Source organism: Amborella trichopoda, chromosome 11, assembly GCF_054954075.1.
Source record: "Amborella trichopoda isolate Santa Cruz 75 chromosome 11, AtrichopodaSantaCruz75HAP2 v2.0, whole genome shotgun sequence".
In the NCBI taxonomy this organism is placed as follows: Eukaryota; Viridiplantae; Streptophyta; class Magnoliopsida; order Amborellales; family Amborellaceae; genus Amborella; species Amborella trichopoda.
The window spans coordinates 43996646-44014461 of NC_142346.1; the positions used below are offsets into that span (position 1 = coordinate 43996646).

General features: G+C 37.9%; 1 protein-coding gene across 6 annotated transcripts; it reads right to left on the reverse strand.

The window, feature by feature from the left end:
- Positions 1 to 682: 682 nt before the first annotated feature.
- Positions 683 to 17404, reverse strand: FAS2 (Transducin/WD40 repeat-like superfamily protein). Of its 6 annotated transcripts, none has more exons than XR_016043549.1 (12): positions 16963 to 17404; positions 14104 to 14218; positions 13769 to 13795; positions 13319 to 13388; positions 13099 to 13202; positions 12785 to 13002; positions 12353 to 12455; positions 10564 to 10636; positions 2754 to 2842; positions 2291 to 2600; positions 2043 to 2143; positions 683 to 1769 (listed from the first exon to the last, which is right to left on the reverse strand). XR_016043549.1 is itself a non-coding variant. In XM_020676169.2 (12 exons), the coding sequence occupies exons 1-12, from the start codon at positions 17074 to 17076 to the stop codon at positions 1531 to 1533; spliced, it is 1392 nt and encodes a 463-aa protein (XP_020531828.1). In that variant the 5' UTR covers positions 17077 to 17404; the 3' UTR covers positions 683 to 1530. The 6 variants fall into 6 exon arrangements, 5 of the variants coding, with proteins under 5 accessions (XP_020531828.1, XP_020531827.1, XP_088706821.1 ...); XM_020676169.2 differs by having other exon boundaries at positions 2462 to 2600; XM_020676168.2 differs by having other exon boundaries at positions 683 to 1778; positions 2462 to 2600.
- Positions 17405 to 17816: the final 412 nt, after the last annotated feature.

Sequence of the window (17816 nt, forward strand, 5' to 3'; positions counted from 1 at the left end):
ATAGTTTGGGGTCTTGATACTTGCTTGAAAAATATCCCCACCAACTTGATACTTGCTTGAAAAATATCCCCACCATATTAGGGTTTACCAAAAGGAAAAAGTTTATATAAGGATGCAACCTTATAATGTATCACTACATATGCACCTTAAAAATCCATCGGAAAAGGTGGTTTTAATGTTGAAAAACCCTTTGATTGATCATCTCGACATCGAGATGTAGACCATGAAAAATAAAAAGATTCGGTCTCAAAAATAGTTCATTTTGCAAATATTATCTAGACAGTCTATTTTCAAGATTTTCATATGTTTATTGATCTACTTGATTTTAACCATTTTTTAAATTTAAAATCTTACAATTAGATATAAAAATACATTTTGAGATAATCCTAAGAATATTTTACATCAAAATTATATACCATGATAAAATTTGAAGGTGCACCTTACAGCTACAGATGCATCCGTATGCAAACTGCATGATCTCTCTCTCTTTTTGCAGAAGATATCAAACGACATGATCTCTCTCTTTGCAAAAGATATCAAACGACATCATATAAAACTAATCCTCATATTCATGCATCACCACTGTATCTCAATGATCTCTCTCTCTGCATAGGACATCAAACCAAATTATAATATAAAACGAATCCTGAAATAAAGCTAAAACAAAAATATAGATCACCAATTTGTTATGAAATAAAAATAATAATCATGAAATTATAGAGATAAAAGTCACAAAATAGAAGAGTCGATTCCCCATAAAGACCCCGACCAGTCCAACAAAATCTCATAAAACAGACAAGAAAAGACCTAATCCCCTTCATTGGGCTGATTCTCCCCCAGAGGATGCCCATTGGTCATGCAATTTCTGAGAAAAATATACAAAAGATGTGAAGGAAGAAAACATCTGTTCATGTACCTTGTTAGCCCATCTATTTGCTTATGCAAGTACAACTAAAAAAAAATCTACATACCAGCAAATGAGTCGTACTTCCACTACACAAAAATCATCAAAAAATACCTTAAACATGTTCCTCCCATACCTTCATGCTTATGATGCATGTTTCAAGAATTGGAATTGAGCCCTGATTTGCACGTGTCCGGTTCCAATTTGACCCTTCTGACTCAGGCAATTTCTGAGCTGGATTGGGCTGTCTAACAAACAAATTAAAACAAGAAGCTGAAAATTGGGGAACTGGGGGGAATTTTTGGTTCCTAGAACTAGAATCAACTAGTTGACAATCATGATCTCAGGCAACTCCGAATCGGATCAGCAATTTTTGTCGCGGCTTCTGGTGGCCATGACGTGGATCAGAACCCAACCCCATGAACTTGATGAAGCCCAACTATTTTGAGCATGCACGAAACAATCACTAGGTAGAAGCGTGCTCCAAAAATATATATGAATTGCATTGGTCATAGACAACAAAACATCAACATACAAGAGCTGTACAATTTATTCAATTTAACCCCCAACTCCATCTCTTCCTTTCCCTCTTTCTTCCTCTTTATCTCATCCTTCCTCTACATGCATCATGACTTCTCGATCGCAACTGGTGTGATGCGCTTTCTAGCCGGCTTACTAGGATCCCCCTGTTTCTCCAAGCCCTTAATTTCTACATTCTTTTCCTTGGGTTCATTGTCTTCAACTTTGGATATTTGTATTCTCGCCTTTTCCTCGACAGCAATAGTCACACGGTTCTCATCAACTTGCATGTGTTCAGTTTTCGGCACTGGTGATTCTTCGCTTGTTTTTGCAACTATCTTGGCTTCTGTAGCAGCTTGACACAAGCATTTCATTAGTTAAACAATTTGGTAATTTCCTATTTTCAAAGAACACACATGCAATTTTATTACTCGCCTTTAAAAATTCCAGGAAATTACTTGAGGATTCCAAAATAACTAAAAATTGGAGTATAGAAATTAAAAGAATAAACCCCAAAAAGCAGTTTTCAGTATCCAGTGAGAAGAAATATGTAAGAAAGAAAAACATAGGAAAATCACCTTCATCCCCAGGATAAAAGCAACGAATTGGAACTACTCACCAGTTAAAGATAATGGGGATCCCAGTTCGTCATTTTCAAACTCCAAAATCGTGCAATACCCATCTTGAGAAGACACGGCCAGATACTTGGCATCGGAAGACCTGGCCAGCAAGGGATGCTAAATAATCAATTAAAGAAATTTGCAATATATATAGAGGGGAATGACTAGCAAAACACTTTCGAAGGGTATTTTGCATAATTTGGTAAGGAAAAGTCTATATTCGAGTTTTTTTGTTGGAATGACCAACCATTATTGTTCTAGTGTTGGTCTGAATGGACCACTGAATGTATTTCAGCCCGTATTTCAGAAGGTGCAGCCTCTCCCTCTCCCTCTCTCCTCCCTCTCACACATGCATGCATGCACAGCCGCCACACACATGCAACACACAAAAACAAAGGAAGTTTGTAAAAGGCAGTACCATGCAATGTCTGTTATAGCTGCATAGTGAAGTCCCGCCAAAATTGCTACAGGAGCAACACTTTCAGTGTCATAGATGTACAAGGAGTTCAAGGTGGCCACAGCAAAAATAATTCGATATGGCAACTTGAAAAAACCAGCTAGCATAACCAACAGAACCATAAATCAGTATTACTGTGGAACTTTGAGATCAAGAAAGTGGTAAGGACAGCTAAAAATTTAACTCTGAAATTTTAAGAGCAAGAAAGGAAAAAGGAGAAATAAAACTTGAGATGAAGAGAGGATTACACTACCTGAGTTGGATCCCCTCAGAGTAAAACTGATTGGGCAGAAACGTACAGCCACAATAGGCTTACTGGCACCTGGAAGTTGTAAGGCAGGTCTGCCAAAAGTATAAAAACCACATAAAAGATGTCACCATCTTGGCTTGGTTCTAGATTTTTTGGTTCCCCAATTTCATCAAAAGTTTACAGGCCATAAGATAAACCAGGTGAGGCCCTCAGTTAAAGTCCAACAGTCAATTATTCTTAAAAACTTGGAACGAAAAAACTAAAAGAAAAGGAAAACAAAGGAGTGGTAAAGAATAAAGGCAACAATTTATGTATTTAACAAGATCACAAGAGAGTTAAGATAAACTGTCATTGTGACAGCCAGTAAAGCAGTAAATCTTGGAAAAAAAATTGAGGATTTGATATGTATATCATCAATTTGCTTCTTTTTGCCCCCATACAAATTAGGATATGTATATCGTCGACCATTTATTTTTTATACAAGGTCACAGTTATTATTAATAATTGGATGTGAATCGGGTGGCTGGGGATGTGTCACTGATTAGGCACAAAGTTTAAAAAATTCTCAAAAGTTGAGATGTATTTCAGTCTGTTGGATTTCCCATCTAATGTCTAAAATTAATTGTGACCTTCTTGTACCAAAAGTGAGTATTTTCGTTGTATACAATCTCTACAAACTAACCAATTCTGCTTCTTTAAGCCTCAAGGCCTCCTGCTCATCCTTGAATATCCTGGGGCTCATCCAAATTCCCTAAGATCCTTTTCCACAAGAGAGCCTCATAAATGGGGCCACATGCTGACATATGACCAGGTATATGGGGATTTTCGACAAATAGAATTGCATTGTCCACTTCCTGCCATCTCGACCTCCCTTTGGTTCCCTGCCCACTCTCGTCATGTATATCCCCAACAGGTCGCAATATCTATATTGATGTTTCCATTAGTGAACTCAGCCACATTGTATCTTACAAAAATAACGCTATGGACATCAATCTTGTACCCCATACTCACGGCCTAGGAATGGAAGATAACAAAATTACAAAGCTTATAACAATATTTTGGCCTATTAGAGATAAATGAAATCATACAAGTGATCCATTAACAGGAGAGATAGTGATAATAAGCTAAATATCGTTTCAGAACTTTTAGAACATTCCACAAGACTTCAATTCACCTACTATTAACTAGAAGGCATCCACAAAGTGATAAACCATATGAACTAAGCACATGTCCAACAATAGGCCTATTCCTTTACATTATAATATTTCAAATATTCTAATCTGAAGCACAATGCCCTTTGAAGCATGAAGGGGGTGAAGTAGGTCTAGTTGAGACAGAACGCATTGGCAAAAGAACTGAATGTGAAGGGAAATTGCAATGGAAAAAGTTGGTGGCAAGAGACACATTGCAGGTAAGGCTGCAAGAGTGGAAGTCTGCTCGTCTCTACAAGTATACTTGATCCCAGATCGCTCTGCATCAGGTTGGGAGGTTTAAACCATGGATAATGGGTGATGTGCATTTCCCATGATAAATATTGTTATTTTGTCGTGAAGTTCATTAGCATCAGAAAAATTAAAGTTGTTCCTTCTAAAATATATTGAAATGACCATCATATTTTTCAGTAAAACAAAGCTTACTGTGTGCCAATATTTCATACCATTGTATTTAACTGTAATAAAAGTATTAATAAAGAAAGCATTGTTGACCAAGTATTTAAGAAACGTATTGGGCACCACCAAAGTATTTAAATCTAGAAAAACAAAAGTATACCATGAATCACCAAAACTAATTCAGCGTACTAAAATAGAAGTATACTGTAGGGCATGGTAATTCAATGTATGTTGCGGACCAAACGTGAATCATAATCTGCTGTTCCCATTTAAGAACAAAAGTTGAGTTAAAGTAGCATAAAAAATTTCATGTCCCAAAACTACAAGAATGGGGTATATAATTACACACTCAAAACATTGTCCAATGCATTAAACATGGTATTCTATCAAACACCTAAAAGATTACAAGCGGGGAGGGGGTGCATCTTAGTGAAGAACTGGGCAATATGAGGAATGCTCATAACATGAAAAAAACAAGATCAGAGCATATATCAAATAAACTTATAAGGTAAATAATTAAAACAGAACTCTGCAATGAAAAGAGACAATACAGAATAATGATATATCTCTCACTCTAAATCAAATAGGGATCCAATAGCTACCTAATCTCTCTCTCTCTCTCTCTCTCTCTCTCTCTCGCTCTCTCTCTCTCTCTCTCTCTCAAGTTGACATTTCCTTTAAAATTTAAGAAATCTTTCTCTAAGTATAACAAATTTTATAAATCCACATATTTACTGTCCCTCTGAAAATTTTTTGTAAAATATTACAATCTACACTCCATCAAATCAAGAAAGAGAGAAAATAGGATCAAGGAGCTGGGCCCATATAAAAATAGAAACAAAAAAAACAATCTTAACCAACGATCAACAAACCCAAGAGGGCAAGAGAAAACACATCATAAACCATCTGACATCAACATTATGAGGATTGCTGCCAAAGCTAGAACTACAAACCCTCTTGGGAGGCAGTACACCATTAGAAGCCTCTAGACCTCTCATATGGACCATTTACAAAGTCTTCTCATTGGTTGTGGCCTTCATGATGTCAACCTCGTCTCTCAATCTACATGCCTCCAATAAATCGCTCACTAACTGACTCCTCGGCCCTCTATGACAACTACCATCACAAGGCCTTAGCGAGAAGGTTTGCATCTTTGAAGCGATCCTTGCGCAAGGGGTTTGGTTCGTGGTTGGTGATATAAAAGAAAAACCCCAGTGTTGCACTTTACTATGCAACCTTCTTTTTCTGGGCTTTCGACATGTAAAAGTACTTGCGGTCTTGAAGATCCATCTCTTGGCAGTGTCTTTGACCGCCTATACAAGTAGCGGATCATGCAGCCGCTCATATCCACCTGTCAAAGGTTCTTAAAAGAGGTAGGTGCCCTACCGAGTGGACCCCTTGCATCGCGGTTAAGGTAAACAGCAATATCATCGCATAAAGTGGCAGCCATGTTACTAATACAGCTGCAACAAAGCAAAACAATAGGTTTACCAAACTTCAGTTGTGGGCCTGCAGAGAGTTAGCAAGTCTGAGCTCTTGGTAGCAAAAAATCAAAGTCTTCAAATGTCCTGGGCCAAGGTTTCAGTGGTATTTGCATCGAGATTCTGAAGTAGATTCTAGTAAAAAGGAATTTAGTAATTTGTATAAAGGATTATGTTCCCTACAATCATGTATCACCTATAGGTTTCTTTCAATCTGACCACAAACGTCACATTTTGGTTTGTGTCGCATGTGGACACATGTCAACACTTTGAAACATGTCGACACTTGAAGACACCTTGCTATATAAAAAGCAACAAAATATAGTAGCGATGCTCAATGCAATGTTCAAACTAAAGCCATTTTGGCATATTGTCATCTATTTTACCACTTCCTCATCCATTTTTTAAACGGAATAAAAAGACATTACATTTATACCATAAAAAATATAATATTTTACTTATAAATAATAACCATACAAACGTGTCTAGCCATATCAACTTTTAGACCAAAGTGTTGGACACCTTCGACACTTTTAGACACCGACATAAGTATTAGTGTCATGTAACAATACTTTCAATACGAGCTTTTGCATGCAATGCTACATGGACACCAACATGAATGTCATTGAGTACATGTCAAAGGTGTTTAGTACCTTGGCCTAAAAAATCAATAAAGCTAGACACATTCGTATAAATATTATTCATAAATAAAATAATATATTTATTAGTATATATAATGCAATTTCCTTTTCAATGCCATATATGCAGTGGATGGGGAGGTGGTAGAGTAACGACCATAAGCCAAAAGGGTTTGAGTTCAAACCCTACCATGTGCCCCTCCACCATTTTAAATGTTTTTTGTATACTAGGTGTCCTCAAGTATCTACATGTGTTGAAGTATCGACACATGTCAACACACGACACCAGCTAAGGGGTGAAGTATTGTAGTAATTGTCTATAGGTGCAAGATCAAGGTTGTGTACTGCATTGTGCAAAGGTTACCATAGTAATTTGAGTGACATCCTCTACAAGCCAGATCACTTGTGATACATGAAACATTGTATAAGAAGTATTTAAAGTGGGGGATCCCTAAATAAAAAAATACAGGAAACACTTTGTATATGCCTTGGAACTGCCACAAACAAAACTCCATCTTCGTCATGTACTACACTAGGCCCTCTATGGATTGTGACCTATTATTTCACTTTTTTTACAATTGTATAAGCCATATCCTGCAAGTAAATTGACTGCCCCATCAAGTGGTGTGATGGTTGTTTTGCTAAGGCCAGTGCAAGAGGTCCACTCAACCAGGCACCCAATTCTTACAAAATACTATTGAAGGAGGAGGAGCAACGTCTAGGTAATCTGCTGCTTGTGCATGTCGTTACCGAGTTCAGCACCACCAAAGAGATGGATATGGAAGACCACAACACTCATTGCGGTCATGCATTTGCTGGTTGTATGGCCCCTAGAAAGAAGGTTGCAAACAAAGTGAACATATGAGGCCTCCTTTTGTATCACCTATCACATCACAAACCCCTTACTGAAGCATCACACGAAAGAGGCAAACGTCCTTGCCAAGGCCTTGCAATGCAAGTTGTTGGATAAAGTCAAGGAGTTAGCTAGCGAGCAACTTTTGAGGGGATTTCATGAGACAGAAGTGTCAAGATTAAGGGACAAGGTTGATATTTTTACTATCGATATTGAGGCCATGCAGGCTACAACCAATGTGCAGACCGTGAAAATGGCCAGTGTGAGAGCCTAGAAACTACAACTAGTGTGGTTCCTCCTGAGAGGCTTCGTAGTTCTAGCGTCAACAAAACCCTTGAGAAGGTTGACGGCATGATAGTTTATTAAGTATCGTCCCTTAGCCTTTTGGATTAGTTGATCAGCTGATTAAGGTCTCTTTTTATGACTATCTTTTTTCTTTCTTTTTTGGCTTATGTTACATTGTATGTTGTGTATATGGGCCCTTGGTGGAAACTCTTTGATCTTAACTTCTCTCATTTCTAGATTTGGAACATATATGATTGGAATATTTTCCAAAAAAATTGGTCCAAGAGAGGTAGAAGATATGTGAATCTAGAAGTTTTCTTATGCTCGATAAATGGAGAGATTTCTCAAACTTTAAAGGAAATGTCAAATTTATAGGGAGAGAGCAACACAGGGATTGGATAGCATTTGAATCCCTATTTAATTTTGAGATAGATAAGTCAAATTTAGAGAGGGATTGGATAGCTATAGGATCTCCGTTTCATTTAGAAAAAGAGAGATGTCAAATTCTTTGTGGTAGGGAGTGGATCCATTTTTATCTCAGAGTTCTATAATTATTATTACTTGATATTTTACTTACTTTCTCTTAAATGCGCCTAATAAGGTACAGCTATCATTTCGTAAAGAGTTGTCCAAACATGTCCTCTTTCCTTCATAAGTAATCCATACATCTATTTCTTCCACTTTTCTCCTTAATCAGAGGAACAACTTCTGCAGCAATTGACCAACCACAAAAGTATCCCATGAGATTGTGCAAAACACCCATCCTTCCCAGTATGATCCAAAGGCCTCAAACCTATATCTATTCTTCGAAAAGCAACAGTTTTCATTGTTAGAACTCCCATACTTCCTCAACACCTTCACTTATGTATTTAAGAGATCTCCAAGCATCTGAAACACAATCATAGATCTGAGAACTCCAGCTCCACAAACATCTGAAATTTTTGTCAGCCACTTCCATTTGCCAACCTAAACTTCCATACCATCTAGACGGTATTCCCTCATAACCTCATCCAACCACAAGCTGACTTCTTCTGAAGTCAATTCTAAATGCATTTCAAAACAAAATTGTGTTAAAGCAGTTATTACTATTCTATATAAAGCCCTCGACTTTTGGGTTTTCATATTTCTGCTAAATAATTTTGTCCCTAATTACCTAAATTACCATAATAAGAATAAAGTCCCCCTTCTAATCTTTCAATTTTGTTACCAAATAGCAAGATAGCCTTAAGGATCTCATACAGGGGCATATGTTACACAAGGATGTTGACCAGTATGGATTTGATGTCGGTAACTTAGCACTAAGCAATAGCATTTGACTTATCCCCTCATTTATTTTGAAGTATCACACCCCATATATGAAATCTTAGGGTTTTGACAAACAGCACTAGACCAAAGTAAGGCATCAAAAGGTCCTCCACAATCACATATTTCCACTTTAACACTGACACCAACATTGAGGTTTCTTTTTTTTTTTTTTTTGGGTTGCAAATAACCTGCTAGTCAAACACTATTTCCAGACATCTCAATATGAGCTTCAAAGTAAAGTTCTACTCAATCAATTACACCACCTCACCCCTCAACCTCCAACAATAGATGGTTGTGTCAGCTCCAATCTAGAATTCATAGAAGTATTAGGACCGTCTTGCCCTGATGAGAAACCTCCAGTCTACCTCAAGGCCAAAACCTTTGTAGGCATTGACCATAACCATAAACAAAAAAGAGGATACCAGATCCCCTTGTCTGAGAAACCTCAACTTTAATCGTAACTAAGAAGGTAGTCATCAACAGTGTTTAAAAATTCATCAGCCCAATTTGTGACTCATCTGAGTTAAACAGGACAGGAGACTGGCGATTTGGGTGAAAAAAATTCCTGGAATTGCCCAAGTCTCCAGGTTTTTAGGCATTTTTCAAAATTTTCTTCTTAAAAAATTCCTAGTCCGACTCAAGACTCACCCGAGTGAGATTAGTGGACTCACGCTTCGACCCCTGGTAAGTCCAAGCCAGAATCCAACTTATTTAACACTGATCATCAAAATTGATGACCAGATCCACAATATGCGTCTCCCCAAAATCTATGTGCCTAAGTATAGGCACGAGGAATTTACAGTTCACAAATCGTGACCCAAGTATTCTGTAAACAAGTTCATATGCCATCCGTGCCTCCATCCCTTCTCTACTCTACTTACTCCCCCTGAACATTTGCTCCTGCCCCTCTTCTCTTCTTCTTTACCCATATGTGCTGTATCTCAACCAGTACTGTCTAAAAGCTTTCCAATTTAAGTATCGACTTCCTGACAGAGCTGATAGCTAATGTACGCCTTTTTGTACAACTACATGTTCAAATATACGATTGATACACAGACACGTAATTAACAGAAATCATGGGGATCCACCATCAACTGTTATGAGTAATTTAAGCAAGCTTTGTCTTATGAACTCAGTACCTTTATAGTCAAGTACAGAAAACTTTCATAGGAGCTAACCAATCCATATGACAAAATGCCTTGTGAAAGATTGAAACATCTTTCTTATGAAGAAGTTGAAACCCATACTTAGGAGGGGAAATATCTGACCAGAAAAACACCCAACCAATATTCCTAAGGATCTAAGGCATGGGCACACTTCCAATTGTTGTCTGCCGACAGACATGCACCTTAATGTGGAAATTAGCCCTTTGAAAACCATAAACATTATCAACCTAACATGTATAAAGTAGATATTCGTTGAAGTGATAAAAGCCCTCTAAAAAAACTCCCAAGAACAAAAATTGCTCATTGTACACAGTCTATATAATTGATCCTAAATTAAGAACTGATATTCCACAGAAAGAAATCAAGAGCAATGCTTTCAGCAGAAGTCCACAAATGCAAAGGTCCTCTTTTGTGAAAAGTACAACAAAAGAGGCAATGAAATAGAGATACAAAACATTTAAAATAAGCATCTTACCTCGCAAGGTCGTTTCTAGAAAACACATAGGCAGTGTTGCATGTTGGTGAAGCTGAAGATAACTTGTCAATACCTAAAAAGGAAAGAATACCAAAGAGTTACAAAAGAGACAAGAAAGCACAGCCATACAAATCAAGCATAATTAAGGCAATTAGTAGAACAAATACCATGGTTAGACACCAGATATTAAATAAACAAAACAATGCCAAGCAAACAATTTTCACCGTAAAATCTAAGTGAATACTAAAAACAGTATCACGCTTAGTTTGGGAGCACCAAAATAGATATTTACACATTAGGTTGCAATGCACTAAGTCCCATGCCCTGTTGCGCCATACAATGGATATGGAAAGAGTGGATCCCTTTCCAAATAGAATGCAAAATTTCGGTGTTTTGCATTGTTAGATCTAATGCATAAGGGATATGGCAAACCATAGCTATTGACCACCAACATAGACCTACACTGTACTGTAATGCATATGCTTTATCAAACAAAGCATAAATGCCGAAGTATAAGGTAGGAATTGACAGGTTTCAGTAAGTTTTTTAAGCATCACCTGAAAACGAATTTAATGACACAGTAAAAATCCAAGAAACAATGACCAAATCAGAATGCTTCAGACACAATTTCACCCCCATTATGTGCAATGAGAAGAGCTGACTAAGACAAATGTGGGCAAAATGCACATGGACTATTTGCGTATGATAAAAAAAAAGGTCTTGCAACACTCATCAATGCAAAACCACCATCTAAACCTTGAACTAATTAACCCAATAATGGGATAAAGTTAAATGAAAAGTAAAGCATGGATCTCAAGCAACCCCTTTTGGAACGTCTGCTTACACTTGACAATTGACTGCTATTTAGACAAGCAGCTCAAGGTCTGCAGAAAACAGTTTTAAAGGGGGAGAGGGTGGAAATATGTTCCTTTCATCTTTCTCTCCCCAACAGGGGTTGGAAATCCACCCCCTTCTCTCTCATCTTTCTCTCCCCAAAAGGGGTTGGAAATCCACCCTCTCTCTCTCTCTAGCAAGAGATCTCTCTGTTGCAACCCCCCCCCCCCCACCCAAGTGAGAGAGGGAGAGATGCTTGACCAGAGAGAGAGAGAGAGAGATGGCCAGGGGGAGGAGAAAGAGATTTGGCCAAGGGAGAGAACCATGCTCTCTCTTTCCTTGGCCACGTATCCAAAGCCCTCTCTCTCACTTGGGCACATGCCGAGTTTGCTTCCTTTTTTATTTCTATTTTTATTTTTTTGCTTTTCCCAAGGGGACACTACTCATCCAAGTAACTCGGCTTGGCAAGGGCCAAGTCTAATGTCTGATCCGAATCATTGGATATTGATATATAATCTACGAAACAAAGGTTTACTCTTGCTGGGTGTGCAAAGCAATTATGTTCCCATTAGAAGAATATATTCTAGGGCCAAAAACTATTTCTGAGATGTCCTAGTGAGAAACTCTTAACAGAGGGCTTAAGCACTTTAAACTTCTTTCGGATGTGTTGAAACAAGTTACAATTTGAAAAACATCCAAAGATAACATAAACATGGGTTAAGGAATGCCAGATACAGATAGGTTCCCATTGAAGTAGAGCACCACCTGTGCAATGGTTCTCAAAGGTCACTATACGATACATTGAGAAGATCACAAGAAAAGTGAACTAAAACTTCAAATCTTAAAATGCTTCACAATTTTACAAGTGATAAAGGTTGATTAACATAGAGAACTATTGGAGCATGTGATATTGCAACCTCACATTCTAATAAACATATGTGTTCTCTCTTAATACCTGCTGGTGCCAATAGAAAAGATCCATCAGGAGACCATGCCAGCCTTCGGAAGAAAGATGGCAATGTCTCATCATGAAACAGATGATGCCTTGCCGATGATAACTGAAAGTAAATGTAAAGAACGTAAAATTAATCATCAAGCGAACCAACAATAAAAAATGTCAGCTTTTTAAGAATGAGAAAGTATACTATAATCCTGTGGACTATGAAAAAAGCATAAGGCTATTCGGGTGGTATCATCCAGTGAAAATGGACAGTGATAGAGAGACGGTGGGACTGCCATGTTCTGTTTTAGTGGGATCCACTCTCTCTTCATATCCATGCATCATTTCATTGAACACTGACAAACCAATGAACTACAGGTTTCCCATAATCCATTGGATTATGGTATACTTTCCCTTATAAGACCTCACAAAAGAAGAAATTCAAACCTTCGTGTCACCCAAATTTTGAAATTCTCCTTTTGAGACAACATGCTGGCATACATAATTCAGATTTTCTTGCCCTTTTGCCTTATTCTTCTGAGGCTTCCTAGAATATATTCGACAAGTTCTATCTGAACTCAGTGAAGCTAGGTATTGCCCTGAAGGATCCCATGCAACTCCTTGAACATAATGCAAGTGAGCATCCAAAATTTGGTGCACTGCACCTGAAATGAAATATGTTAAGTATAGCTACGAGTTCTGCCAGTATAGAGGTTCTTGGAAAGCCACATATCCACCATGGCCTCATTTCAACCAGCTACCTTTATTGACATCCCAAATGATGCATGAGTTATCAACGGACCCAGAAAGAAGAAAAGCTCCATCTGTTGACCACTGCAGGTCCAGAACATCTTTACGGTGGAATCTGATTGTTCAAGTAAATTTCAATTATTACTTAAGGTATTTCACAAGAACGTAGCTTGACTAAAAGCAACTTACTATAAAACAAAGTAGATGGAAACATCGATTGGAATGTCTTACGACAAGGTCTTCAATACTTTCCAGGTATGGCGATCATCTGACTGCATCTTCCATATCGCCAGCTCCCCACCTAGCATTCCAAAAAACCAATTAGTAGCTCCTCAATAGAAAGGCAATAATTAAAAGCACGATGTAATCCCAAAGACAATGAAAAAGTCAACCATTCAGTGAAACGATGGATGGTGATGCACAGAGAGTGGGACCCACCAGATCCATACATGAACAAAATGGCAGATCCCACTCTCCATTGGCATTGGTCATTCCATTGGGCGGTCATGGCCCCAGAAACAGTGGCTTTCCATAGTCCAATGCATTACAGCATAAGTTCCCTTTTGGTTAAACAAGTAGGAGCACGAAAACCAACTCGGCTTTTTAAATGCTGTAGGGAAGGCAAGGACAGAAGCAATGACATGAAATAAAACAAACACACACAGGGAAGGCCCTACTTACCATCAGCACCCGATGCAAGCTGCTCTCCTGCATAAATCAATACAGTAATCATTTCCCAATTCTGAATATAACCTTTAAATACAATAGGAATTATTGCCAAAATTACTCCAGGAAACAATTGTTGGATTCATTCCTTGGTACCGGATTGAGATTCTATCAGAAAAAAAATGTGTTCTAATTGCCAGTAAAATCAAATATATATATTAAAAAATAAAAAATAAAAAAATTTTGCCTATGAAAAATAAAAAAAGTTCTTTCTACAACAAAAAAGTATTTTTCGTATATAGCAAATTAACTTCTTAACTTGGGAGCATTGTTGCATAAAAGTAACTTACCAGATGGAGAAAAACGCAATACATTTACAGCTGTGCTATGATGAGGAGGAAGGCTAGTTTGGTAGCATGCAGTTGGAGCTTTCTTTTGAGCTTCACTTTGAACTAATGCCCATAGCTGCACATAAACCTACCTGAATCAGTAAAAGGAATCATAATCTGGTTAACATGCAGGTAAGATAGAATTTAGTGCAATGGTAACAAGAATATTCTATGTCACCCCAAACACACATCAAATATGATATCACAATGATGTCGACAGACTCAAAACAACCCCTTCTGTGCTTGCATTAAAGCAAGGAACAAACTCTTGAGAAACAAAGGTTATGAACCATGTTTTCGAACAGACCATTGAGAAAAACAACGGATCAAGGATTACATTGACATTCACAATAAGTCATCAAAAATTAAAACAAAGGCACACTGCTATTCAATTGGTACGTTCTTATTTCTGACAAAAAAGCCATTGAAAACTCTAGACAAACCGAAGATTGCTCACATAAACAGTTTTGGTTGATAGGAAACAGAAACACTCAAGTGATGTTTAACAACCAAATTCAGAGTCATAAATTAGGAAACAGATGGACATGACACCTCAAATTCCAAGCACAGCATGCCCTTTATGGCACATAACAAACTATTTCCTTCCCCTTACCTCCAATATTTCCTAGGCCTTTGCTGCTTCTCCTTTTCAATCCCCAATGCCTTTATGTTCTTCTAGCCCTTGTTGCCCTTCCCCCATTCTCTTAACCCCATTCCCCTCTTAAATATCGTTCTCTCCTCCCCATATTTTCTGTTTTCCCTTACCCTCATCAAGGGCAACGGCTAAAACTCCAATCTACCTAGCAAATAAAAAGCATCTTTACTATGGAACAGAGATACAAAAAGAGTACTTACAATTAGAAGTCAGAGAGTTTTAAATAATACAAAAGTTCGCTTAAGGAAATTGTTAGCTGCAAGAAGCACGAACTTATGCTTCTTATCAAATTATGAAATATTCAAAAAGGTAGTGTTAAATTCATAGTTGGTTAGAGAGTTCTAAGGATGCAACACCAAGTAGGGAGACAAGTTGGAGCATGTTACCTCAGTGTACGACAGACTGCCAATGGAGTAGCACGACAGGAGAGCAGGATAGGCAAACCCTATGACATAATTTTTGGTTCATGTTTATCTTTCCAGCATTTGAATAAAAATTAACTTATAACTCACAACATGAATTGCTGCAAGCTTACCTGAACTCAAATAGACAGTTCAGAACCTAGGCACCTGGTATTCTCATTAATCAAGTCATATCATGGGGCTCCATATGTGGTTCAATGTAATACAATCCTAACATAGAAGGTTAAATGAAGTTAATTTCCCCAAGATTATTAAATGTAGTCACACCTGACGATAAAGGAAAACCCTACAATTCTAAACATTAGAAGGGCAAAGAACTTGAATTTCCTAGTAAACATATGCACAGAGATGAAGGCAAAATTATGGACATAATTTCCAGAATCACAGGTTACGGTCCTACAGATGGAGTTTGGAATTGGTTCAAGGGTGGGATGGTGCTCATGGGACTCCTCAAGATAGATATCAATGCTCTTTGGGGAGGTTTCAGCTAAATCAATAGCTGAAGGACTCAAAAAGGAGTGGATCCAAACAAGAGAAATCACTAAAGTAAGTAGCATATATCATTCATGGGAAATCAGATATAGTGTTGTTTCATGAATGCTGCTAGTAACATAGAATATCTTATGTTCTGAAAAACAAAACATGGGAAGGACCATCACACTACTTGAGCTTCTGAAGAACACAACCACTAGTATTGCTCAGTATGCTTTTGCCGCATTACCAATATTTTTGCCAGTGCTAAGTATCTGCTTCACATGTGTCTCTGTGAAGCTCCTAGTAGTGCACAGCAGCAAAAATATCAACACAGATACTCAACAATGAAAAAGCATCGGCACTGTGGCATTACTTAGAGCACTACAGGGAAACATCGTGCATCATCTCAATAACCGAATGAATGATCTCAATGCTAGCAGCTGGTTAAAAGTAAAAAATATAACCTCCCAAGGAATCTTGAACTTCATTATAGCAGTAAGTTTTAGTTGGTTTAATAACCAAATGCACATGAAAATGGAAGTATAAATGCTAATGAAATATTGGTCCAGTTCCCTGATAAGGAATAGCACTTCTTTATAAACAAGGATGGGTGAGAGCTCCACAAGTGATAAAGTTGTATTTTGTTTTATTTCGATGATATGGGATGCATTCTCAAATACAGGTTATGTTTTTTCACTTCATAGTCCAATATTCATATAATCCATTGAAATAAGATTAGTTAAGATGCCATAACAAAGATCCCCCTGCTAAATTAGTAAACCATCAAGATCCCATTCCTTACACCTCTCCAAAGCTTTAATAACTAATCAAGGTCCCCTTTTTAGCATATATTACAGAAAGAAACATGTCAGACAAAACCTTATAGAAAACATTTCTCAATTGGAAAATTTAAATTTTAGAAAATTGCATTACACTTATACTATAGATAAAGACTAATGATCACATTGGCTGTCAATTGTGGGAAGAACATTCAAGAACGAATTATAGCTGTCATGCATTCGAGAACGAATTATGGCTTTCATGCCAAAAATGCAGAATGTAAAACCCTGATAAACAGATTTACCTATGAGAAACCCCATGAGATCAACCAGATTAGGAAATAAGAGAAAACCAAAGTCCCTCTAATCGTAAGGATTTGGGAAATTACTCAAGAAGTCGGCAATAATCATGAAGATAAATGAGCAAAAATCATGGGCTTGTGCATTTTGGTAGAAGCCATTAAAGAAGTATGCGTCTGTGTGCTATCACCTTTATGTCTTTGTCTGCACCGCCAGTTGCAAGGAGGTTAGTAAGAGAGTGGAAATCTAGGGTTAGCACTGGTTGTGCGTCATGCCATGTTATCTGCACTACCCCTCCCCTCATTGTTTTTAGAGAGAGAGATTAGGCGTTTTAGAGAGAGAGAGAGAGAAGGTGTTTGATAGAGATAATGAAAGAGCTTATGGGAAAGAGAGAGAGAGAGAGAGAGAGAGAGAGAGAGAGAATGAGAGAGGTTAGGTATTTTAGAGAGAGAAAGTGGAAGGCGGAAAGGGATAGAAAGGGCGGGAAGGGAACATCACAGGGGAAGGAAGAAATATTCAGTGTATACCATACACAGCACGTGTGTAGTGCAACTGCTCATAAACGGCCTCCTTAGCTATACGGACTAGAGAGACTGTGTACGGTATAACTGTTCATGTAGGGAACTGTCCATGGCAAGTGGTAACGATCACCACCTAGCAATCAATGGTGATGAAGAGAGAATGAATATACAACTGAACGGACATCATGTCTTTCGAATTTTGTTCTCTCTTTATCACCGTCCAACCAAACCATTTGACGGGGATGAGTAGTATGACCATATACATGTAAATACCTTGTTTTGCTTTTCAAGTTTCAGTGCAATGGTTAAAAACCCGGCTCGGGGAAACGAACTAGGTCCCCTCTGGGTCCAAGTCAGCCGAGTCGACTTTGCGAGCCAGCTGGGGTGACTCAACCAATATTCCAAGAGAAAAGTTCATATAAAGGCCCACGTATGAACTTGCACGATGGTTATTGAAATTCTATCTTTCAATGACCACCGTGCAACAAAGTTGAACGGTGGGTGACACAGGTTACTATACAGA

Bases quoted from the DNA above. Each gene is read 5' to 3' on its own strand.
- FAS2 (XM_020676168.2), bottom strand. From the start codon at position 17,076: ATGAGGGGAGGGGTAGTGCAGATAACATGGCATGACGCACAACCAGTG. The intron at 13,203-13,318 runs GTAAGACATTCC...TTGAACAATCAG, and splicing joins AAAGTATTGAAGACCTTGTC to ATTCCACCGTAAAGATGTTC. The intron at 2,843-10,563 runs GTAAGATGCTTA...TACTTTTGGCAG, and splicing joins TCTAGAAACGACCTTGCGAG to ACCTGCCTTACAACTTCCAG.